General features: G+C 43.4%; 1 protein-coding gene across 3 annotated transcripts in view; it reads left to right on the plus strand.

The window, feature by feature from the left end:
- Positions 1–14834: 14834 nt before the first annotated feature.
- LOC110495818 (E3 ubiquitin-protein ligase Midline-1) overlaps positions 14835–26733 on the plus strand; it is a 36547-nt gene continuing 24648 nt past the window's right edge. For 2 of the 3 annotated variants that reach the window (XM_021571273.2, XM_036952268.1), the window contains exons 1-2: positions 14836–15130; positions 24682–25453. In XM_021571273.2, coding sequence (XP_021426948.2) covers positions 24740–25453 — 714 coding nt within the window. In that variant the 5' untranslated portion in view covers positions 14836–15130; positions 24682–24739. Of the gene's footprint in view, positions 15131–24681; positions 25454–26733 lie in introns of all 3 variants that reach the window. The other variant, XM_021571275.2, reaches the window with a different exon arrangement.

Below are 26733 nucleotides of genomic sequence, written 5' to 3' on the forward strand. Positions count from 1 at the left end.
GTGGTGAACCTCCATTCCCCCCAGTTTAACCATAACTGATCTATAGGTGGTGAACCTCCATTCCCCCCAGTTTAACCATAACTGATCTATAGGTGGTGAACCTCCATTCCCCCCAGTTTAACCATAACTGATCTATAGGTGGTGAACCTCCATTCCCCCCAGTTTAACCATAACTGATCTATAGGTGGTGAACCTCCATTCCCCCCAGTTTAACCATAACTGATCTATAGGTGGTGAACCTCCATTCCCCCCAGTTTAATCATAACTGATCTATAGGTGGTGAACCTCCATTCCCCTCAGTTTAACCATAACTGATCTATAGGTGGTGAACCTCCATTCCCCCCAGTTTAACCATAACTGATCTATAGGTGGTGAACCTCCACTCCCCCCAGTTTAACCATAACTGATCTATAGGTGGTGAACCTCCATTCAACCCCAGTTTAACCATAACTAATCTATAGGTGGTGAACCTCCATTCCCCTCAGTTTAACCATAACTGATCTATAGGTGGTGAACCTCCATTCCCCCCAGTTTAACCATAACTGATCTATAGGTGGTGAACCTCCATTCCCCCCAGTTTAACCATAACTGATCTATAGGTGGTGAACCTCCATTCCCCCCAGTTTAATCATAACTGATCTATAGGTGATGAACCTCCGTTCCCCCCAGTTTAACCATAACTGATCTATAGGTGGTGAACCTCCATTCCCCTCAGTTTAACCATAACTGATCTATAGGTGGTGAACCTCCATTCCCCCCAGTTTAACCATAACTGATCTATAGGTGGTGAACCTCCATTCCCCCCAGTTTAACCATAACTGATCTATAAGTGGTGAACCTCTATTCCCCCCAGTTTAACCATAACTGATCTATAGGTGATGAACCTCCGTTCCCCCCAGTTTAACCATAACTGATCTATAGGTGGTGAACCTCCATTCCCCCCAGTTTAACCATAACTGATCTATAGGTGGTGAACCTCCATTCCCCCCAGTTTAACCATAACTGATCTATAGGTGGTGAACCTCCACTCCCCCCAGTTTAACCATAACTGATCTATAGGTGGTGAACCTCCATTCCCCCCAGTTTAACCATAACTGATCTATAGGTGGTGAACCTCCATTCCCCCCAGTTTAACCATAACTGATCTATAGGTGGTGAACCTCCATTCCCCCCAGTTTAACCATAACTGATCTATAGGTGGTGAACCTCCACTCCCCCCAGTTTAACCATAACTGATCTTGGTTTAGTCTCTTTGAAGACCTTTTGTCCAGCTATATTCAATTATCTCTTTGCTCTAACCATAGCTCGCTTATGCTGCTTGTTTAGCATTAGAGCAATACAATCACTGTCCCGATGGTAAACTTAGTGAGTCGTCTTTGTCTAGCTAGCCACTAGAGTACTTCTCAACCGATCCAGCTATCAGATTCCATGTTGCATCCCTACTGTCTAAAACCTATTATGAAAACAACCGTTTTACGTTGGGTGGGCCTATTCTGTTAGCTTTGTTGGGATAAGATTAAACCAATTGCAATCTAACTGAACACATTGTTGGATTATCTCTCATGTGTCTGCACGTGTGGGTGGAGGGATACTAGCAAAATAAGTTCCACGTCCTGCCTAGCCTTTAGGGAAATTGGGCTGAAGTTGCAGCTTGCCTATGCTCCTGATCTTGTAAGAGGTTTGCACTGCTGGCACCGCTATGGGTAATTCAAATCCCCAGCCTGTGTCATCAGGGGGTACAAAATATTATTGCTTTCCCCAGATGTCTAAAGCGGTCGTTTTGGATCTCGCTCCAGAACTACAGGACATTAATTTGAAGCTCTGGTGGATAATATTGAACCCCCATTGTCAACCAAACTGCAGGCATGTTGGGGCGGAGCGCGCCTCATACTTGTAATTCAAAAATCCTGCAATCTGTTGCAAAAAAATATACCCAGAGCCAATAGCATGTTTTCCAAGTCAATGGGCGACGCTACAGAGAGCTTGATTATCATCGGGAACAACAAGGGAGACTGCTGTGTGTTTGTATGGAAAGAAAACCCCAGCTGATCCCTCTGCCTTCAAGGACTGTCTGGAATAACCCATGATACAGGGAGTTTACACCTGCATTGAGGGAGTTTACACTTCATAGTCAGGTATAGTCAAGTTTACACTTTACAAAAACATATATTTTAAGAAGGTTTACCTGTTCATTAGAACATTTCACAGTTAAGAGTAGTTGTATAAGTAGGTTTATAAGAAGCACATGATAAATGTTCAGAGTTAACAAGGGATTTAAAAGGGATCAAGCCCATGTAGGAAAGAGCTGGATGCACTGTCTCCTCCATGTCTATGAGAAAGAGTGATAGCGATAGTGGGACAAACCGTTGGTGCCAAGTCTGCTAAGTGTCAACACAATCAGTAGCATCTCCCCCCTGAGGTTTCCCGCTCTTTTGTGTCCCATTCTGAAGTCAACGAATGGGACAGTGGGAAAAGGGAAGGTGGTGGTGGGGGGGGGGGGGGGGGGGGGGGGGGGGAGCAGGCAGCTCAACGTTCCGCATAATGGGAATGAGAGGTCCAAACCACATGATAAAGCACTCAAAGCACTGGTCTCTCCAGCCTGCTTCACGCTCTCCTGAGCATCTCGACAAGTATGAGTCAAGGGAAAGGGGGAAGGACAAGGAGAGGAGGGGGAGAACAACAGAGGGAAAGACTCACTGTGGAGGCTTGATTACTCATGTTGTGTTTTGAGTGCCCGTTGGATACGTGGCTCCAACTCTCTCTCTCTCTCTCTCTCTCTCTCTCTCTCTCTCTCTCTCTCTCTCTCTCTCTCTCTCTTTCTCTCTCTCTATATATCGTGCCGTGCTTCACTGTTTTCCCAGGTTGGTCATCCTATGCTTGTCTGTTCTCGGTTGGAGGATTACGAAAGAGTCTTGAATGTAAGTACTTCTTCATTTGTTCAGGGCCATCCTTGTGGGCTGTATGTTAGTGGAAGATGCTGAGGCACTAAGCTTGGTCACACATGGGGAGGTGTGTTTCGGGGGCTCCATGTGCTTGGGCATGGGTGCACGTGTACGTTGTCTGCACGTGTACATTGTTGTTATTCTGTCTGTGGCTTCCACTCTTCGGGTCTGACTTGGACTGGGATAGACTTCCAGCAGATTTACTTCAAATTGATTCAGATTCAGTAAGTCAAAGTAATTAAAAGTACAAACCCTTTGAGGTAACTATATGCAAATGTATGTCCAAAAACAACTTTGAAATGACTGATTGGACTGTATATATTGGAGACCACAAATACCATAGATTCAATAATACATAAACCTATTACATTGCTGATTAATTTTGCAGTACAGTTATTGAGAACATTATACGGTGGCTGAAACAGGAAGCAGTTGCTTTCCATGTTGAAACAAAGATCAATTTTTTCAGATTAATTCTTCTTGGAACCATAATTCCAGTCTTGACTGACTGATTTAAAAAAAAAAAAAAAAATTATTTTATTTTTACCTTTATTTAACTAGGCAAGTCAGTTAAGAACAAATTCTTATTTTCAATGACGGCCTAGGAACAGTGGGTTAACTGCCTGTTCAGGGGCAGAACGACAGATTTGTACCTTGTCAGCTTGGGGATTTGAACTTGCAACCTTTCAGTTACTAGCCCAACACTCTAACCACTGCCGCCCCTGATGTCCAATATAATGTCCCAAGTCTTTGGAATAAGGCTTTGGCCTATTTTGTATTCTCACAGGCAGCTGCCAGAAGGACTCTGAAAAGGGCAAATACCCTTGGAGCAATCATATTTTGTGCCTTTTTTCAAGGGATTTGTCTTTGGAGGTTTGCCAGAATCAGGGTTTGCGTAAATATCACTTGAATGACATGCTCACTGCTGAATTGTATAACAATCTAATACAATAATGTACAGGGTACATTAGAGGGCAGTGCCTTCAACTGCACTCAAGGAAAAATGGTTTTCATTTTGCACTCATCTGCAGGACTATGTTGTCAAGCTTTTTCTGAACACCTGCAACTGACCTGGGATAAATTAGTCTTACATTTTTGGATGTTGGTAGTTAACATTTGCATTACATTTAAGTCATTTAGCAGACAATCTTATCAAGAGCAACTTACAGGAGCAATTAGGGTTAAGTTCCTTGCTCAAGGGCACATCAACAGATTGTTCACCTATTCAGCTTGGGGACTCGAACCGGCAATCTTTTGGTTACTGGCCTAAAGCTCTTAACCCATACGCTACACAGCAACAAAGGAACACAATTCTGACCCTATTTACTGTCTTTTTTGGTCAATTATAGATGAATTATTTACCCATTTTGAATGTTATATTGTTTTTGTGCATCTCTGAGCAATGACCTATCAATTCCCGGGGTCATTTCATGTTTTCATGTATATCTAAGCTATTACTGTTCAAGCAGGAAAAAATCCTGCCGGTAAGATGTAGCGCTGCGATAAAGCTGCTCTCACTACACTCAAGTTAATAGGAATAAGACTTTTAGATTGTGAAAACATCTATCATACATGTCAGATTTCAATATTTGCAGATGTAATAACTTGGGAGGTTGCCTTCTCTAGAATGAGCCATTGGTCATATTTTTGCGATATTCCTACCTTGAGAAATGTGTAATTGAACAGGAGGTCCACCTAATTTCTCCTATTTGTCTGCCTCTTCAGTCCAGGGCGCCTTGCATGGTTCCGTTGTGAATGTCAGACTCCACTCTGCGAGGCACATCGAGCTGCAGATTGAACATGGTGAGATTGTAGACTCCTAAATTGACTCCAGTTTGTTTAGGCGATTTTAAAGCTAACTAGCTACTCACGTGTTGATATTGATTTTGTTATTATTGTGTGCAGCTATGTTTGCAGGCCAGCACATAGATAGAGTATTGTATTGTGGGTTTTGTAGTCAACTTGAGCTGCAACAAATTTCCACAATTTTTACATTACCACCAACTGTATTATAAAGACAAAATGTGTTAGTGTTATTTAACACTATAAATTATAGAAATGAGTGGTTTTGGGTGGATTTTTCCTTTAGGGCTGAAGCACTTTGAAACCCACAGGATACTGTATTCATCAAGGCCTAATTGTAAATTCCACATAGAACTACAAATGAATCATAAATGTCCCCTTTTCCACTTGCTTGTCACGTAGGATACTTTTATAGGGGTATTTCGATTCAGTGCAACTGAAGGACACTTGAAGTGAGTTTCAGTCAGGACGACTGATGAATAATCCACATAGTGTACATACATTTAAGCAATAAGGCCCGAGAGGGTGTGGTATATGGCCAATAAACCACAGCTAATAGCTGTTCTTATGTGCGATGCAACGTGGAGTGCCTGGATACAGCCCTTAGCCGTCGTATACTGGCCATATACCTGAAACCCCTGAGGTGCCTTATTGCTATTATAAACGGGTTATCAATGTAATTACAGCAGTAAAAATAAATGTTTTGTCATACCTGTGGTATATGGTCTGATATACCACGGCTGTCAGCCAATCAGCATTCAGGGCTTGAACCACCCAGTTTCTAAACATCAATAATACACATGCTTGGTACAGTATGTTTACAGAGTGCACATCAAATAAACAGAGTCCGAATTGGTGGCTGCGACCTAAGTTTTAATATTCATTATTGGTTGTTTTTATGTGTGGCTTCTTTCTACTTTTCACACGGTTCTGCCCTGGGTCCATTGTTATAGCATGGCAGATTGTGTCCTAACATAAATATTGGATGACAAGATAAGTGTATTGGTGCAGGGGCCTGGTTCCTCCTTCCACCCCCTCATCTAAACATATAACACCATCAGCTAGTCCCAAGGGAGTGATAAGATACATTCTGAAATATTTCTTAACACTTTGAGGTCAGGAAGGTAATATGCTCTTGGGAAACCGATGAAAGGTAGGATAGCTGTCCGGAACTCTGTTTACTTGTGAAAAGATGTACTTTCTTAGTCAGACTTCTCAGTTGACCTCGAGCTAATGTTTGTCCTCTGAGAGAAACTGTGAAATGGGACTGCTTGAGCTCAGACATATACTGTAGAAGTAGGATCTTCATTTGATTACTGTTTTGTTGCTGAGAGTTTTCCTGCAATTTTCCTACACTTGTAGTGTATTCAAGGTAAAAAAAAAGGCCTCTAAAGTTCCCAATTTCCACTTTAAAATGTCAAACTTGATTTGCCCTAATGACAAATGTATCAACCCCTACAAAAACGTCCATAAATTATAATCTACATGATAATTCACATTTCCTGTTGCTGTAGGAGTAATTTCCTACTGTAGCAAATTGACTCAAATTAAAATTCTACATTTGTATTTATAGATTTGAATAACTTCAGTTTGCCCCTCGCTTTCAGAAAATCCCTGATTCTAGTTGACACGCAGAGTTGAGGCAGTCGTGACAAAGTCAGGGAGTGACAGTTCTGGACCTGAGGCCTGGAACAGAGCTGTGGTTGGTCACACTGCTGAGACTGTTGACATAGAAACACAGAGAAAGTGATGCTGTTATACCAAGTCTTTGTCTTTGAATACTTGTCAAATAAACTCCATCAGAAAGTCATGGCCACCCCCCAAACAGTAAAAACACAATGGATAATGTATTCATATTACTTTGGTGGGATCAGTTTCAGTACAAATGTATTTAATTACTTTATTTATCTTTATTTAACCTTTATTTAACTAGGCAAGTCAGTTAAGAATAAGTTATTATTTACAATGACGGCCTACCAAAAGGCAAAAGGCCTCCTGCGGGGACGGGGGCCTGGGATTAAAATAAATAAATAAATACAATGTAAATACAGGACAAAACACATATCACAACAAGAGAGACAACACAGCCCTACATAACGAGAGACCTGAGACAACAACATAGCAAGGCAGCAAACCCATGACGACACAGCCTGGTAGCAACACAACATAACAACAACACGGTAGCAAAACAACATGGTAGCAGCACAAAACATTGTTTAAACATTATTGGGCACAGTCAACAGCACAAAGGTCAAGAAGGTAGAGACAACAACACATCACACAAAGCAGCCACTACTGTGAGTAAGACTGTCCATGATTGAGTCTTTGAATGAAGAGAGATAAAACTGTCCTGCAGCGAACTGAAAAGAGGTGCGACCCAGGGATGTGTGTGCTTTGGGGACCTTTAACAGAATGTGACTGGCAGAACGGGTGTTGTATGTGGAGGATGAGGGCTGCAGTAGATATCTCAGATAGAGGGGAGTGAAGCCTAAGAGGGATCAGAGATAAGCATCAACCAGTGGGTCTTGCGACGGGTATACAGAGATGACCAGTTTACAGAGGAGTATAGTGCAGTGTTGTGTCCTATAAGGATGACAACATGGTCTCATTAAAATGTCAAAATGGTGACATTTAACCTCTGTACCCAAGCTGACCTATTAGTTATATGAATGATACAGATATTCCTTTACATAGACTGCTATATGTTGTTAGTCAAAGCCTACAACGGAAGATACCACAATGGTTCGCAGTGGTCAACAAGGCAAAGGAGAGTTCACATCAGCACAGTCCGTCTTTAGGCTAATTACTGTGGTCCAATTTTAATAAACCAACTCCCTTGTTGCCATGGTAGAAACACCACCATTTCCAAGCAAGGCCTTGTGTCTCAGATCTATTCACGGCCAGCCAGTCTCCCAAATTCCTGCTGAAAATCTATCCTTTCCCCCTGCTGTGACTTCTAGTGTCTGGCAGCCATTCTCTGGCTCTTCCACATCACACAGTTTCCCACTTGAGTCAAGAATGCTGGAGTTGTCAATAGAACTAAAGTGGTTTGTTTGTGAGGGTCTTTCTTTTCTACGCTGTGGGGTTACTGGACTGTGTGAAGGGTGGTTTGTGTTCCGTGTGACCAGACATGACATTGGAACGTACCTCTTGGCAAAGACAGACTAGAGAAAACCAAGCGAATCCAATTTACTGTGGTGGAGGGTGGATATTTAGTTCTATTCTATTCCGCACCTACTCATTAAAGTGTGTTGGCTTGGGAAAGGTTCAGTGGCCACCCTTTTCCAGCTCTATGCTGGAGGACAGTAGCAGAGGACATACAGTCATAGTATGCTTACCCCTGGGATGGTGTTGTGCAAACTTGTCTTTAGATTCAATGTCATGTCTATTAAACCAGCTATGACCCTGCCACAAATAAAATGGTCAATGACTTTACCCTGAGGCCAGTTTCACATCACTATCTAATGAAGGTGTTAGTGCGATGTCAGACTTTGGGCATACAGGGACATGATAGGAAGCTGCTGTGGAGGTTTGTTGACTGTAACACGGTTGACACCGTCAATATAGAGCAGAAACAACCCGAGAGAGATCTTCGAGCAGTAACTGATAACTGCAAATATATTTTGGCTTGAATATCTTGACTTAGACCCAGGGCAAGTCATTGACCTCAGAAAGTACCCGTATTAGCCTAATCTGAGTATCTGAGTTGATTTACAAGGACGTAACGCCATCATGTAGGTTTATTGTTTCTCAAGTGCACACTTGATTTGAACTGGTTGATTTTAAGCGTTGTGCCAACATGATTTTAGTTGCATTGACAAAAGGCGCTGATGGAGTCTGTGTACACAGCTGTCGGCGTTAACTGGATATTCGATTGGATGACGTTTTCAGTCAATGGCACTGCATTTACACAACAGAGCAGTAGATTTTCTTTTCAAGCTAGGCTAGACGATAGCCCAGGATAAAAGAGGAGAGAAGCGAGTACAGAAAGAACAGTATTGATTGTCTCCTAGCCTTTAGAAAACACACGTTGACTTAAAAGGAAAGAAGATAATCAACGTATTTCCCTATTTCATGTTGTCACTGTGGTGAAACTACCAGAACTCGAGCACTGAAACATCGTCTTAGGTAACCTTCTACATGCCTTTTGCTGCAGACAATCTGCTGTGCTCTGTAATTATCCATTGTGTTTGTGGACCCATTTGACCCAGTCTATGGAGGGAGACCATAACAATACATTGAGATGCAAGGTGTGTACACACACAGCTACGCCGTGTTTAAGCTCATTAATACAGAAAGGCCACTATTGGTCCTGGGGAAATTTTATTTTGTTGTCAATTTCCCCTAATCTCCACTAAAACGGGCTCAAGGGGACAGTATTATTAAATGCAAGTGCTTTGGTGGGCAGTCCTGGCACATTGGTTATATAAGATAATATATATATAATCAAAGTTAAATGTCATATAAATGGTCAATTAACCTAACGGAATCCATTTAGAATTCATATGGGACGGGTTATGTTAACAGGGTATATTTATGAAATTCAGGTAACACTATACATTAGGCTGCTCTTATACACATTTAGTAACATCGCAATTACACTAGTAACAACATTGTTAACATGATGTCAACGCACACAGTGTTTCAGCATTAGTACACAGGTAGAAGATCAACTTGATGCAAAGTATTACAAAATATAACACTTATGGTTAAACGTCACAAGAGCAACTGAATGTAATGTGTTTACAAACATCTAGTCCAGGGAGGGTGACACTGTGCTGACTTGTGCTTCTCGTTCCACACTATCGACTATGGAAACGCTCTGTTGTCTCCACAGTTCGATGCAGCAACCCCTCAATGTTGTTTTCCATCCACACAATCCATTTGGACTCATTTGATATACCCATCCCATGCATGAGCACACGCTGAGAGGAAGTGTCAAGGTTGCATTGCATCGCCACCAATCAGAAAGCGTCTTTCTTCGTTAGCGGATAACAAGTTGTGAGACAACAAAGCCATGGTGTGCCAAGGGAATTAATGTGAAATCAGCATGTGGCCTATGATAAATTCGGTAATGTGTTTTAAGAACAAAACATCACATTCTGTCTAGATAGAGGCCTACAATGCAACGTTTGCTGGACAAAGGCTATGCCGTCAGTGGTTTATTGATTTAGGTTTTGAATGTAAAAATAATAGAGATAAGGCGCTTAGTTTGCCTTTAGTCTGAGTCAGAATCTGTTAAAGGCCCAGTGTAGTCGAAAACATGATTATCCTGCGTTTTATATACATTTCCACACTATGAGGTTGGAATAATACTGTGAAATTATGAAAATTATGATAATGCCCTTTTAGTGTAAGAGCTGTTTGAAAAGACCCCCTGAAAATTCAGCCTGTTTTGGTGGAATTGAGTTTTGGCCTGCCTGGTGACATCACCAGGCGTAAATTAGTTTACACACTCTGAGGAAGTTTACACACTCTGTCCCCATCGGAGAACGCTTTTTGGTTCCAAGTAGAACTCTTTTGGGTTCCATGTAGAACCCTTTTGGAAAGGGTTGTACCTGGGTTATTCAAAGGGTTATCCTATGGGGGCAGCCGAAAAACCCTTATAGGTTCTAGATAACACATTTTTTTCCCCAAGAGTATAGATCAATAAAAGGGAGTTCGAAACCTCTGCCAGAAAACAGCTAGTTTTCAGTTTTCCACTCCCAGACAGTCCCAGCTAAATTCTTGCTTGAGAAATTGCTCTTTGCTAAGAAGCTCTTTTTGTTTCTTTTTGACCATTTTAATGAGAAATATCACAGTAAAGTACTTAATTGTTACTCAGAAATGATTTGATATTGAGATAAAAACGGCTGCATTAGACCTTTCAGGCTTAACTGTTCATGGTTTAAACTATTTCAGGTGAAATAAACCCATTGTTTGACTTCCCATTGAGATCCTTAGAACGTTTTGTTTAGTTTGGACCCTATTTGGAACTTTTGGAAGGTGAATGGAGAATTTAAGGAAAATTAGTAATTCGAGATTTTGATAGGATCCACGACTATAGCCTGGCTCGAGGGCGTATCAATGGATCACGCGACCTAATGGCCGCTCATCACCATTTTTAATTCCTCTGCCATAGCTAGCCCGTGTCCGCTCATGTAAAATGCATGGCTCTGATGAATGTTCCTACGCCTTCCTCTCTTAGCCCCATTAAGCATTTCTCTCCCATCTCTCTGTCTTTGATGCCTAAAGATGATGCATAACTTTCGTATTGGCGAAGAGCGAAGTGGGATATTCCAGTTCTGAGCGAGCCCAGGGTATAGACCTCTTGCTCTCTTTTTTGAAGGAGAGATAAATCACGTCTATCCCTAACGGGCCGTCACATTACACAGTGCACTACTTCTAGCTCCACTGTTAGGGGAACGGCGAGGTTAGAGTGACGGACGTATTCATGACTTATTCATAAACTTGCATTTTTATGCACCTGGATATTTTCAGTGTGACGTTGCTAGCAAGGGCAGGTGGTACAGGTGGTAGCCCGCCTGGGAACTTAGTCTTCTCCCATCCATATTCGTCCTCTTTGACTTATTCTTTCGAGTTGTTTCCGTCAAGTCGTTTGTTCTAAATTATTATAAACCGTGTTATATATTGTATATGTTCAGATTGGCTGAACAAACCCCCAGTGCTCACTTCCCCACACTGGATATGAGTGATGCGTTCATTAGATATCATTTCTCTCTTTAACCGTTTCATCTCTAATAACTTCAAGCGTCACAGCTTACATGGGCACTCGACAAATAGTGCCTACATACGATATGGGTTAAAAAAAAAAAGGATTAGCTGGCTATCGGGATGGGTTTGGCACATCACAGTTCCGCTGTAATCCATGCGAGTTGGTCATAGTAAATACATGAAACATATACAGTATTTATGCCACTAGATTGAGAACGTAGAGGAATATAGCACATCGCACCATCACAGGGTCCAAAACCTTATTTCACTTAATATGTTAGTTCCTTGCCGGAGCCTAGCTGGTGTCAGTGATGGGTGGGTTGAGGGCGAGAGTGGAGTGGACGCGTTTGACAGTTTAAGGCCTCTTTGTAATACCGTTCCCGCTGTGATAAAATGGTGATGTTTTGTGACATGCCAGGGTTGTGTGTGTGGGTGTGTGTGTGTGCGTGCGTGCGTGCGTGTGTGTGTGTGTGTGTGCGTGCATGTGCGCATGCCTGCTTGTACCCATATGTGTCTGTGCACATGCGTGTGTGTGAACTGTATTTCCCCTGTGTGACAGAGAACAAGTTCAGTGCCGGGCGAGGGGCTTTTGTGTGTGTGTTTGCCAACACTTCCAGCATCGCCGCAAACTGTTTTCACTGTTCAATACTGGATTTGATTTAGCATCAGGATGTCTACTGAACCATAAAGACGAAAACACACAATTCATGATGCAAAAGATATTGATGTTGTGTATTTCCATTCAGCCCTTGTAGACTATCTCACTGGCTTGTGTCCCCTGGCAGAAAGGAGAATGCAGTATTCCCTGGTTATAGTCATTACTGACCTCTTCATTCGTCCCTGAGCGGTCATTTCATTCAGTTTGTGTCCAATTATTAGTTTTTGCCTAGCAACCAGAGCCGACTCATAGGAAGTCCCTGAACAACATGGCATAGCTAAAAGAGAATGTCTGGTCCTTTCAGCTGAGACATGTCCTTTCTCTTGGTGTCTTGTTGAACCACGCAGCCAGGCATACCTGTGGAACTTGGTGATTAGATCGAAAATATTTTCTAGGTGCCTGTGTTGAGAAGCCAAATGCAAACACTGGCAGTATATATCACCACAAAGAGTTTAAAAAAAACCTCCTTAAAGGCCCATCTGAACTCAGTTAAAGGGGCAAAGGTCACCAAGTGAAGAAATGTGTTTGGGATTTGCCTGGAGGCCATGACGCCTTAGAGCGTGATGCCCCCCCCCCAAGCAGACGTGTACTTTTATTAAAGTGCCCTCCCTTTTCTGTGAGTGCTTTGTCAACAAAGCTATACAGAGAGCTTTAGATTTCCACTCAGCTTTATTAAACTACCACTAACATGTGTAGGAGCTCCCCTGTCAGACCATACCAGTTCATTGCAGGAGGGAGTCGAGATAGATGTGAGTGGTAAAGATGTTACGACCAGGGAGGAAGATGGGAGATGTTGATAAGAAGGGAGTGTGTGTGTGTGTTATCCATAGCGGCAGTGCCCTCTAAATAATCTGGTAACAGCCCTGGTCAGGCTTATCCCTTTAATGGGCTCACTTAGAGAAAGGAGGCAATCTCCTGAACATTCCAAGCATTCCACCACGTTAAAACCAAGGCTCCCAAAACACATCCTAGAAAGAAAGGTAGAGAAACCCCATATAACAGCCTGTGCTAATAATTGATGTCAGTTTCAAACACAGTAATCATCCACACCCGGATGAAAGAGCTGGCATTTTTACTTCGCACACTCTGACTTTGCACTAATGATTCCACAGACATTGTGTAGGTTGATGATATTACTTCCACGTACTAATTCGATGGCGGTCCTTCCAGGAAGAACAGAGAAAAGAATAGAAGCACAGTATCAATCAAATAAATAACACATCAAATCCTTTACATTGGAGGACGCAAGGCTCAACCTTGTTATAAATGACCTTCTTGACTCGTATAAGAGTCTCTTGAACACTGAGGAGGCTGAAGAACGCTGAGCTCCGCCTGTGTGCTGAGTGGCATGCATTGTGTTATTACAGCCGAGCCGGGGGCTTTCCAGCCAGGCTCTGTGACTGGAGGTCTATTGTGGGCTTAATTAAAGAAAGAGTCTGTGCTGTGGGTATTCATGTGCTTTCTGAAGAGGCCTCTCCACCTAACAGCACATCCCAAAGCAGCAGCAGCTCTCAAAAGGTTGCAAAGAGAACGGGGCTTTTATTTGATTTTCTTTTTACTCTAAGGGAAACGGAGGATATCATCTTACTCTGGAGATGAGCACTTATTTACTGAGGCTATTCTGGCGTAGTGTTTTTCCCAAAGCTAGAGAAACCTCTCTCCTGCTCAAACCTGCTACATAGTCTTTGTCTTAAAATGTACAATATTCTTTTTTGTTGCATTTCTGCAGACTATACATCATGTTTCATCAACTGTGCTTAGCTGATATAAAAGCGTATTTTGGGATGATACAATAACTTAGCTTTTTCAGTTAAAAGCTGAACTCTTGTCTAAAATGAACCTTAGATGGAAATGGATTTACTTCTCTTTCTCAAAAGTACATTTTTTAAAACTGTGCCTTACTCATCCGGTTCCAACTCTAAAAATAAGAGCCAGAATCACTGCCACGGTCAGGGTGCTTAACTAGCCAAGCACCCTGAGTCATTGATTTCAGCCCAGGGCTTGTCTTAAACTTCAACTCTTTCTGATGAATACAAGCGTATTACATTCTTCTTCCAAACACGTTTGCTTTGAAATGCACAGATTCTAGAAGGGAGGTGGCAGATTTGAACTTTTCAAGTGACTATGGGGAATGTGACTCAAGATAAGGTCAGTGAGTCACTCAATATAATGCAGAAGTTGAGGGAGAACGAACGCCCTACTTGTCTCCAGAAGTAAATGACTGGGGCCAGAATCTTTAATCTAACCTTCTTTCGTTTGGGGAGAGAAAACAGCATGCGTGTGTGCGTGTGTGCGTGTGTGTATATGTGTGTATGTATGTGTGTGTGTGTGTTTGAGAGAGAGAGAGAGAGACATAGAAAGAGAAAGAAAGAGAAAGAGAGAGCGCGGGAGTGAGATACCAAGAGAGATACCAAGAGAGAGACGAAGTGAGACGGAGAGCTTTGACAAGATTGCAACAAGCGTAAATTATAAATGGGACAATACTAGGAGGGAGAGAAGATTATAAACCAGGATTGGTGATTGACACATTTCAATTTCAGCTGCCATAATCCCACAATAGGCATACTGTACTGTGCCAACTGACTGCACAGCATGGGCTGTCCCTGCTCTAGCTACAGTACCTCCCGATTGGCTCATCTAAAGCAGAGCCGCCCACTAAGCTATTTGAATACAGAGTGGAGGGGAGGGGGAAGGGGAGGTGGAGCGGTGAGCTAGATTCCCTCCTCCTGCCTGCGTGCTCTCACTGGGCTTGGGAGAGGAGCGGCTTTAGGGTGCGAGGAAATATGCCACGAGAGGCGATGTGACAGCCAGTGACAGACGCACACTGACACAAAGTTCCCCCAGTCGGACTGGAGTATTGCTGCGCTACTACTGCTGCAGCTGCTCTGTTGTAACGGAGAATGAAGGGCCTCTACTGACCTGACGGTTCAGCAGCTCAGTTCAGCTCTCTCATTTCTTCTTCCTCTCTTATTTCACTCTGCTTATGGACAATGGGATTTTAACCATGTGGCAGGTAAGGAGGACTGTGATTGATAGTGTGGAAATGTTGTTGTGTGGTCCCTGAGGCTGTGGGGTCTCTGGTTACTTAATGCAGGGCTCATCAGGAGTCCTCTCCAAAGCACGTTACATCTAGTGATGATGGTATCACAGAGAGAGACGGATTCTAATCCTCAATAACTGGGATTACAGTTACAGACCTAATGATCGTATGACCATGAGGTTAAATAGGCAACATTTCCAGATGGGACTACCACCATATGCTTGTGAGAGGTAGTTCATTTAGTGAATATTCTACTGTATCAATATAACCTATCGATCATTTGTAGAATTGTAGAGTGTGATACACTTTACTTCAGAAACAGTGTTATTGTGTTTATGAGACTAGAACAGGTTTTCTGTCTGGGGTTATAACATAAGTAGTTGTTATCGCGCCTTGCATATTGAGATGAAGGGGACTGTGATATGTTAAATCTTTTTGAAAGCTGGAATACAGTGGGACTCATAAGGGTGCTTGACGTAATTGTATCAGCGCAGGGAGTGATGCCTCTGTTCGCTTCCACAATCGTTTTCATGCGACCCAATTGTGGGACGCAGACGAGCTTTTGTCCTCTTGGCAGACTTTACACGAGTGGGTGAGAGATATCGATGGGGTGTTCACAAAGTTAGTGTGGTGTGAGAAACCTGAACTGTTAGGCTTTTTATTGAAGAGAATTTGACACACTGACTATGGGGGGAGGGGGGGGGGGGGGGGGGGGACATGGGTGGGGTGGCAATTGGAAGGATGGCGTGTGTGTGTGTGTGTGTACCTGCATGTGTGTGTATACACATGTGCACTTGTGTTTGTTTATGCTATGTTATTTCTGAGTTCCTCCAAATCCACTCAGCATACTGCCGTCAACATGGTGTGATACTAATCACACAGAGTAGGAGGGAAGCAGAGGTCACATCTGCCCATTCAGCGACATGTCCTCTCCAGCCAGGCACGCGTTTGACAACGCTCTGCTGAGGATTCCTGTCCCTAAGCACAGTACTGTGGGTCAAAGGCACAGAGATGCCCCTCTAACCTTCTCTGCCCTGGTTCCAGATCTATTTGTTCATGTTTGGCATGACAATGACCATATGGGGTGACAGACAGCACAAACATACAGTATCTTGGATCAGGCTTTGCATTTATTGTCTTTGATAATGAAGGGAGCTGTGATTTCATGATGTGGTTGATGCTTTTTTAACCTGTTATAAAGCGGTCCACAGTCGACTTGGTCAGTGGAGACGACTGCTTGAGGACCATAGTCTGATAAGCTCTCGTGGGGCCACTTTGACCTGCCACAGGACATGACAGACTGTGGGAATGAGTCACTGTGACTTGCTCTGTGTTTGTCACTGGGCATAAATATAGCAACAACAGCATTGTCTGTTTGTCTCTGCTTTCCTGTGTCTTTGATGCACTTCTGGTCATGTTGTGTGTCTTGTTGATATAAGGTAATTAGATGGGTGGTGACTTAGCTGTTATCTTTGCGTTTGTAGTGGCTGAGGCATTTGTTTTCAGTTTAGTACAGTTGTGCTGTTTGCTAATTGCATTCTGGGTATCTCCCAGCAGGAAATGAACCACAGACAGTTTTTTTTCTTCTCTTCTGCGCCTATGCTTATGCGTTCTTTGATTGTTTGGTCCAATAGATGCATGAACAATATTTCCATGGTAACTTCTGCACTGAGCCTTTGACAATGAGAGACTTGTTTGGGATGTTGGCTCTGCCTCTTCGATCAAGGAAGTCGTGTGGACCGGAATGCAGTTTTTCAGTCTCCAGCGATCAGCCATAGTCATTCGGCAAAGTAGAGCGAGAACAATTGAAATAGGAAAAGTGTGACGGTTGCCATTTTGGGGGAAATGATGGAATGTGGGATGATGAGAGCCGTCTCTCTCAAGATCCAGCGAAGCAGATTCTCAAATGTATAACGATGTGTCTTTCTGCACGTCTGCATTGTTGCCACCAGAGAGCGTTCTTTTTTGAAACGTCTTACAAAGTCACCTTGATGGTCATTTTCGTGTGTAAATTGAAGAATTAAACGTAGTTCTCACATTCATATCACAAGAATGGACAAACAACAGTATTAAAACAAGGCAAGATAATAGACAGGCTTGTGTATGGTACATTGCACAGAAAACCCAGAAGAAGAAGGCACTGCGTGCTAAAACGTTGGTTGCTACACCCATCACATATTTGGGAGCATAATTAGTGTGCAACTTTCTTTCTTTTTATAGTTTACTCTCCGTTACTCAGCACTTCTACAAAACATTTTCGGGGTGTGTGTCAGCTTATGTCTTTTACTACAGAAAATGTGTAGTATTTGAAGTGTGAAACATGAACAGAAATCACTCACCCATAGTGGCTTCATAGAGCTTCTAAGTTGATCCATGTGTAAGGTGTTATGTATGCTGTTATGACCTTATATGACTGTTTACCAGGTCAGTTCAAGCATGCCAAGGGTAACCTGGGGTCAGCCTCTTGGAGTGTGACTGATGGAGCAACCAATGACCCGTGGTCTTACTGACATGTCAGGACGAGGGCTCCCCAATCCCACGTGTCTGCAGTCTATAGCGACATCTTCTGCTGGTAGAAATGGGTATCAGTATGACTTGACGATGTGTGTCAGAGATAAGACCACCACACACGCACGCACACACGCACACACGCACGCACACACACACACGCACACACACACACACACACACACACACACACACACACACACACACACACACAGGCGCACACACAAATAGGCGCCAACCACACAAACACACGGAAGGACACATGCACACACGCACACACACGAACACACACATGCACACACACACAGGCGCGGCCGCACACACACAGGTGTAGGCACACACTCACACAAAAGAGTGCACCCACACACACACCTTTATTACATTCCCACCTCTGACCTCTAAGACTGTTAAACTCAGTACCGTAAGCTTCCTAGCTCCATATAACATTCCACAGACGCCAGGTAAAGTTTTCCCACTCTCTCCACTCCGGCACTGGGCCTTTGACTCTGCCAGAACTGGCTGATGAGTGGAGAGGCATATGTCACCCCTGACCCCTCTCTCCTCCCCTGTCACTGACTGACACTTAGCTATGTCTGTGGAAACAAAAACTGGGCCTTGAAGAGTATCACAAAATCACATCAACAGTCTCAGCTGTTCTGAAAGGCAGACACTGAAAACATGAAAACATGCACACACACTTGCATTGTTGCTTGCATAGATCTCTCTCTCGTCATCTGTCTTGTAAGGGAGTGGAGCGAGGTAGAGGGGAACGACCCTATACAGTAAAGTGCATTATAGATGAAGGAGTTATGTAATGTTCACATCACACAGGTCATATAAGATGTCTCCACCGTAAACTGGACAGACTCCCACTTTCTACACAAACTCATAACCTCACATATGGGACTCAATTCAGGGAATTAGGCGTATGTCGCGGGTCACTACTTCACAGGATAGCCATTTTTTATGCTGACTTGCTGTGCAAACATGCACTCACACGTAAGCATGCAGGCAACGCACACACACATATGCATGCTTGCACGCACACACACACACACACGCGTCATGGAAACTTTTCCATCGGGGCCTGTCAGCCTTATAAACACTATTATACATTAAACACATTCTTCCCCAATCTGTCCCCAACACAATTTTTTTTTAAATAAATGTTTTTATTATTATTCCATGTCTGGGTCAGTCAGGAGGGGGGAGTGAGATGAGGATCATAGCCAGAGAGACCCCCCTGAGTCAGATGTGCCAGTTCAAGGTTCCGGGTCCCCCCCCCCCCCCCCCCCCCCCCCCCCCCCCTAATCGCCTGGCTCACACCCTAGCCTCAAATACAGCGTCCAATCCCATTAGTCGTGACTGACCCGATCCTCAACATGAAAGTCTCTGACTGGTCACAGACACAGTGGCAGGAGCGGATTATGGATAAACAGGCAGGATGTCTAGGGTCGAAACAAAGACAGGCAGGCCAAAAGTGAGGGGGGGGGGGGGCTAAATGCTAACACTAATGAGTCTGACGTACGGTCTGGGGTGGTCATTAGAGGTGATTAGGGGGGCACTGCATGCAACGGTTACGGGGAGAAGGGGAGAGAGACACTGGGTAACAATACACTCTATATTAGAACTGGTGTCATAACAGTGGAGGGGCTATGGAACTGTAGCTGTGACAAATCTGTTTTTATGCCAAGACCAAGGGGTCCAATAGCCATTTAGTAGTGGATATTTTCACACTCTCAACAATGACATTGGAAATATGCCTACAGTACATATTGACAATAAAAGCTGACATCAAGGGCATGAAGACCATGCAACAAATGTTATTCTATGGTTCAAAGGGTGGTGTCAATTTCATACACAAAAAAACATCTATCACTTCAGGTACATTGTAAAAGGGGGGGGGGGGGGGGGGGGGGTTAATCTAGCGTCAGGAGTTAATCTCAGATGCTTTTTTTTCAAAAGTCCTAGGTAGCTAGAACAATTTTTTTCAATTTTTGTCCCTGGTTTGGAAACTATAGATTATGTCCTGATATATGAACTATGGACATGTGAGCTTTGATTCTTATTATATACCGTATAAGGATTATAAAACTCTAGTCATTCATTTCTATTTTTTTGGTCCCTTTTTTTCAACCCCAAAATAATGCAAAAAAATTTTTCCCCATAAACAATGGTAAAATAAACCCTGCTATTTGAAGCATGTATCTCACATCGAATCCCCAAAAGTTGGGCGAGATGTGGACAAGACATGTTTGTATTTACACTACCTATAAATGGTTCAATCTCTTGCCCAAAAAAACACATTGTGCATCTCCTCTTGTTTTTCACCCATCTCGGTTCATTTGGAAATGAAAGTGCATACGCATCCACACACTGATTACATTAGCTAGGTCAATGCCTTTGACCTACTTTGAGCGTTGCGTTCCGTGGGATGCCACAGTCGCTCACGTCAAGCCACCGGATGGACAATATTCCCCTCCATTTTGTTACAGCAGCTTTCTGCTGGTTAATTTATTTATTTGTTTATTCTATTTTACGTTTCAGCTGTTCTGGGACAACAAGCGTGGGATTTTAAAATGGCATCCATTGTATGGGATCTCCCTTTTTCGATCGTCCCATTGTACCAAACTGAAAGGGAATCTCTCACCACATATTATTGAATAAGGGGTGTTTTGTTTGGCTACCCCAGCTACACACATTCAGTAGGAGACGCAAGCTTATTATGAGAGCATAGGGGCTATTTTTACACCCAATTTCAATATACTGTAGCTTGAAGGCGTTAACCAATCTTCAATCAAATACTTTCCTTTTTTTTGTCTCAGAGCATCTGTTCTTTGCACCCTTATACTGCGTATTGTCTCGCTCTTTCATCTCTCATCCACTCTTCATGAAGTGACTGTTTTTAGAAACCGGAGAGAAAAATGATCTGTTTCAATTGTTACAGATCAAAGATAGTGAAAAAGCCACAACCTCTAGTAACCGAGTTGAATTAAAGATACAACCAGTACCTCCACACACAGACAAGATATCCAGAGAGACCGAATGGGATATGCACAGTGCTCTAAATCAGGGGTTGTTCAACTTTTTCAGCCTGGGACCCAAATGAGAAATTCAATGTTATCCTGGGATCTAAGCTCATGAAAACTTGCCACCTTTTGAGGGCCTTAACTGAGCAAAATATTTCAGTGGCCCCCCTCTTGAAAGCAGAGATATTTTTGGGGGTTTTAAAGTAAATTTCCTGCAATGGTTCATGCCATGGGCATAGAGAAAATGTATTTTTTTTTAAAGCAATCTTTCTGCAATTTTACACATTATGCCATGGGGCAGAAATCATATGTTGCCATTTCATAACAAATTGCATGCAATTCTACAAATGTTGCCATGGGGAAGAGATGTGTATATATATATATATATATATGTTATATATTTTTTGTTTGTTTTAATGTTTGCAGTTTTACAGCTGATTTCATGCAATTCTACACATTATGCCATGTTAATATGATATTAGAGTGAGAGTGCAAAACAAAATCAAAGGGGGACCCCTGGAGGTCAGGGCCCCTGGGCACGTGCCCTGCGTCAGTATTCAGCCACAATAACTACACGTTTAGATAGCTGGCTAGACTAACTTACCAATCAAAAAATTGTTAGCTGACAAGTGACTGACATAACAAGAGAGAAACTGCTGATGCACAACCAAATCTCAAAATTGCACCGTGTATTCTACTATTGTAAATCTTAATAGTTAGTTGACAAGGCGCATTGAGTGACAGACATAACAGGAGAAAAACTGCTGATGCACAACAACATTTCAAAATTGCACCATGTGTTCTACTATTGTAACACTCAACAGTAAATTGACCCCCCCCCCCCATCATACTTAAAAAAGGTTGCTCTTAAATGTTACTTAGGACTATATAACTTACTCACAGTTAAGGCAAATTTAGCTGAAAGTGATAAAGTTTACCTTAACGGTAAAGCAAACTGTTAGGTTTCAACTCGGTATGAAGATAGTGTAGCCTCTTCTTCATTGGTCATATTTCAGTCTGGCTGTGGCCAAGCTGGCTGTCAGTGTGAGTCTCCATTCTTTGTATCTGTCCCAACCTGGCTGCAATTGCCAAACCAGCAACATTTAACTTTCTCAACCCAAACCTGCCTGAGGCACCATTTTAGCTACAACAGAAAGTGTTAATGCCTTGAACGTTACTAAATGGAGAGTATTGTAATTCTACTTGTGACTCTATCAGGCATATCAGCACACTAACATAACTCCACACAGTATTTTATTGATCTTAAAGGTTCAGACTCAGTTCAACTACTAACCCTTGTTAGGCCCTTTGGGAAGGTCATCACAGTCTATTTTTCACAGAGGTCAATAGGAAGAAGAGTCCAAGACTAGTGTCTAAACCCATTACATGTCATAGAAGTTTACGCAAATATTGTTTTACATATCTGTACGTGTACCCCTCAGTGTACACAATGTGCTTTCCTCAGATCTGAAATTCACACCGTATTTTAATGACATGCGTTACATTGGTTATTCTTCTGACACCTATCCCTGCTGATTTTTCATTGGACCACAGCTATAAATGAGCAGAAGGGAGAGAGAAGACAATACCCTCTCCCTCACCCCCTCTCTGCCCCTCTCTTCTCTTCTCTCCCTCCTCCCCTCCCGCACCTCCACTGTGAGGTCCGACCGATTGCAGTGTCACTTTTTGTTTGTGTGAAGTGGGTTCTGTCCACAGAGCTAACCGCTCTAGTGAACCGCTCTCTCTCGCTAACTTTCCTGGAATTGCCCAGACAACTCTGTCCTTCCCTGTTGTGCCTCTGTGGCTCCTGTGGTACACTGGTCGGCAGCTACACTAGACGACTCCGTGTATACAGTGTGTGCATGAGGAGGATAAGGGATAAGCAGACAGCAGAGCGATGCCTGCTGTGGACCGGTGTTCCACCCCGCTGTGTCTCCATGCTCAGGGCTCTGTCCTCTGAGCTCCCTGCTGCCTGTGTTTCTGATTCGGGCTCTTCAGCTTCTGTAGCATCGTCCTCCTGCATGGGAACGAGAGCCATGGGTGGTTACTGAGTGGGTAGGCTAAGAGGGGATCAGCGTGCTAAGGAAGGGAAAAGACCATGGCAAAGACTGACGGGGGCTCCACTTCAAATCAAATCTAATTGTATTGGTCACGTACACGTGTTCAGCAGATGTTATTGCGGGTGTAGAGAAGTGCTTGTGTTTCTAGTGCAGTAATATCTAACAAGTAATACCTAACAGTTTCACAACATATACACACAAATCGAACTAAAGGAATGGAATTAAGAATATATAAATACATAGACAAGCAATGTCAGAGTGGCATAGACTAAGATACAGTAGAGTAGAATAGAATACATATGAGATGAGTAACGTAAAATATGTATTCATTAGTAAAGTGACTAGCATTGCATTTGTTAAAGTTCTTACTTGCTTTGGACTTTTACCAGGGGAATATATTCAGCGGTTTCACGGTTTACCTGGTGTTAGTAGGTTGAGGGCCGACACTTTGACACGCCGTCGCATACTTTAATGGCGTACACCGAAGTCAAGGGACCGATCTCGTCGCCTGAGTTCAGGGAAACGATTGGGTCACTGCAGTTGTCTCTGCGATAGCCAAGTCATTGTTATTACGGCGCGTGCTACCCTTGATTTATTCAGTTCTGTATCAGCTCAATCATTGTAGGCAAGTTTGGTGTACGTGTTTAAAACGTACGAGTTATTACACATTGTATGATCCTTAATGGTGAATGTGTTTGGTCACTACAGCTTCTGTCCGATGGCGGAAGGTTGACGCATTCTGCAGTTGACATTCAGCGAACTCACTGTCCCCGATCAAAGGAATTCAGCAATGATTCCATACTAAATGAGAAGACTTTGTGTCTGTCACAGTTCCAGAGGGGTAGGGGAGTGGCGTTGCTTAGCAGTCTAGTCCCACTTGGAACTAGGTCAGAGAGATGTAAGAGTACCGTATTCGCTGGACACACAAGTACAGGAAACAGTGACATCTGTTGAAAATGCTGCACTCGGGGACATCCCTGGAAAAACGGCTTTATTAGAGGAAGGATTATTCTCTAACGTTGAAGGGTTATTGACATTAGACTTTGAAGAAGGGTTCAAATTGAACCCTTCAATTACATCAGGTCATCATTACCATGGTCAAGTAAAATCACATAATGGTTTTGGGTAGCTGTAAAATCATTACATTTCCTGGTAGACAGGTCCCGTTTCCTGTGCTCTGCTCAGCAGTTTATTGAAAATCATTTGCCCCTTGCTGTACTCGGCCAACCTGAAGTCCGAGGGTACATTTTCACTGCCGCAGGACTGAGAGAAGGGCATGGCGTCGGGAGAGTATTGGCACCCGCCACCTCAGACAATGGCATGTGTGTTTAGTTGACCTGTCTCAACGGCATTGTGGGGGAGCACATTTCAGTTCTCTGTTCTGATGTGATGTTCTGAGTGATTATCTGCATTCAGCATCAATTGGGGATTAGATAACCCACCTAGAGGCCTACAAAAAATGATATACAAATGTATATTGCCAAATGTATTGAGTTGTGTAACCAGGTTTTCAGGTAGAAGTAAAAAACATCCCTCCTTAATTGGTTTTGCCAATGGTTCTGGGTCACCGTCAGTCAGTGTGTTACATCTTGCCGTTACCGAGACTGACGCTTAACATAAATTGTACTCCTGTTTATTAACGTTAGACAATTAAGACACATAAATAAAGGAAACATAAAATAACAGAAGAGACTTTTGCTTTGTTATTTCTATGACCTCAACTTTTTTAGCATCACCCATATACTGTGGATATTGTAAACACTACAAGCTCTGACAGGTCAACACTCCACATTTTTGTTGAATTCATTTTCATTGAAGTACGGAATCGGATGACAATGGAAATGATCAGTCAACTTCAGATAATCATTCACGTGTATTTATGTGAACGGTTCATTTCACCCCAAACTCTTTCTGTCCACCTCTCCAGATAGCTGAGCAGTTACCCTGGATTTCGCTGACACCGCGCCTGAGTTCCGCTTGAGAGGATGGAAGCGCTGGAGTCAGAGCTGACTTGCCCAATCTGCCTCGAGCTCTTTGAGGACCCACTGCTCCTGCCCTGTGCCCACAGCCTGTGCTTCGGCTGCGCCCATCGCATCCTGGTATCCCACTGCGCCTCCAACGAGCCCGTCCAGTCTATCGGAGCATTCCAGTGCCCTACCTGCCGCTATGTCATCTCTCTCAGTCCGCAGCGTGGCCTAGAAGGACTGAAACGCAACGTCACCCTCCAGAACATCATCGACCGCGTCCAGAGGGCCGCCTCCTCCGGCCCCCTGGCCCTGCTGCCCCACAGCGGGCCCAACTCCCCTAGCGAGGACGCCGGGCGATTCGCCCTGGCCCTGATCCCCGCCTCCACCGCCATGACCAGCCCCGGGACGCCGCCCAGCCACGTGCAGTGCCAATTCTGCGAGCAGGACCCGCCGCAGGATGCCGTCAAGACGTGTGTGACGTGCGAGGTGTCATACTGCGACGAGTGCCTGCGTGCCACGCACCCCAACAAGAAGCCCTTCACGGGCCACCGTCTGATCGAGCCCATGTCGGACTGCCACCTGCGGGGGCTACAGTGCCTGGAGCACGAGGAGGAGAAAGTGAACATGTATTGCGTCACCGACGAACAGCTCATCTGCTCTCTGTGCAAACTGGTAGGAAGACACCGAGACCACCAGGTGGCGGCCTTGAGCGACCGCTACGAGAAACTCAAGGTAAGGGATGACTTTTTGATTGTATGCATGAACCTGGTCGCTATTCTTTGCTGGTGGACATGTTGTTTTGAGGAGGGCAGGAATCAGAACTGCTGTGGATAATCTGTGTGATCGGGTAAAGAATTAAAAGCCAGAGGTGAAGAGCTGCGGAAAGATATGTGTGATTTGAAAAGAGTGAGAAAGTGAGATGCCTTATTGTGCACTCGTAATCATAGGTATGACTTTGTAAGTGCAATGTTGTGGTGAAGAAATACAGCTACTGTATTTTGCTTTGAGTGCACTATAATGCTCACTAACTATGTAGCCTAGATTTCCAACAAAAATGATGTTATCATCTTTTTGTTTCATCATTAGAGGAGCGTCCTAATCATACAATTAGTACAAGTACCCCCAACATGCCAAGAGGGTTTCTCTGCATCTCTCCTGTGCAGGCAGTGTGAAAATAGGGGCTCATTAATGATGGGGAAGATGGCTGCCTACAGAAGGTTGAGGTTAAACAGTGGTAATCGCTCCGTTTGGTGGGGGTTGGTTTAATTGAGTGTGACTGGTAGGTCGTGTTAGAGGCTGTTAGGAAGGGCCCACTGGGAGATGGCAGGGTATTACCCCATCTCTGCAGGACAAATTAAGACCGGAGTTTGATTTGTGAGAAGGCCATGTGTGATCACTGATTTTCAGTTTGGCATCTTTTGCAATCAGGTCCATCTCTCGTGTGTATGTTAATTAAGGGGTCTAGAAAAGTGTTCTGATTACAGAAGTAACACATGAAGTCCAAATTGTAACTATTATCAGTGCTTAATTGGTAAATTGGGAGGTTCTGAAACAAAAAGTGAGCGCGAGAGGGGGGTGACCTGGGGGGCTCTGAGGTACCGGAATACATTATAAAAAATGTTTTTATAATAAAGCATTGCATGCACATCATCGTATTTGCCTAGTAGAGCAGTAGAGTAGAGGCACTTGCAGAAGTTGCACAAATGGGGACTTTTTTTGTAGCCCCTGGTCCGGGAATTTTTTTTGCTTTTATAAAAGCATTTCTTGCAATTCTACGTCATTTTAAGTGACTGGTGACTTTAGCAGAATATTTTTTAATACCACACAAGTTATAGACATTACAGACTACTTTGACACAGACAAACTGATAATCTGAGATTAATAAAAAACTACCTTGTGGAGACACACCAATCACATCTTTTTTTTCACTAATTGTTCTTTGACCAATCAGATCAGCTCTGAAAAAGATCTGTTGTGATTGGTCAAAAGACCAATTAGTGGAAAAAATATCA

The sequence above is a fragment of the Oncorhynchus mykiss genome, chromosome 18, assembly GCF_013265735.2.
Source record: "Oncorhynchus mykiss isolate Arlee chromosome 18, USDA_OmykA_1.1, whole genome shotgun sequence".
NCBI classification, from domain to species: Eukaryota; Metazoa; Chordata; class Actinopteri; order Salmoniformes; family Salmonidae; genus Oncorhynchus; species Oncorhynchus mykiss.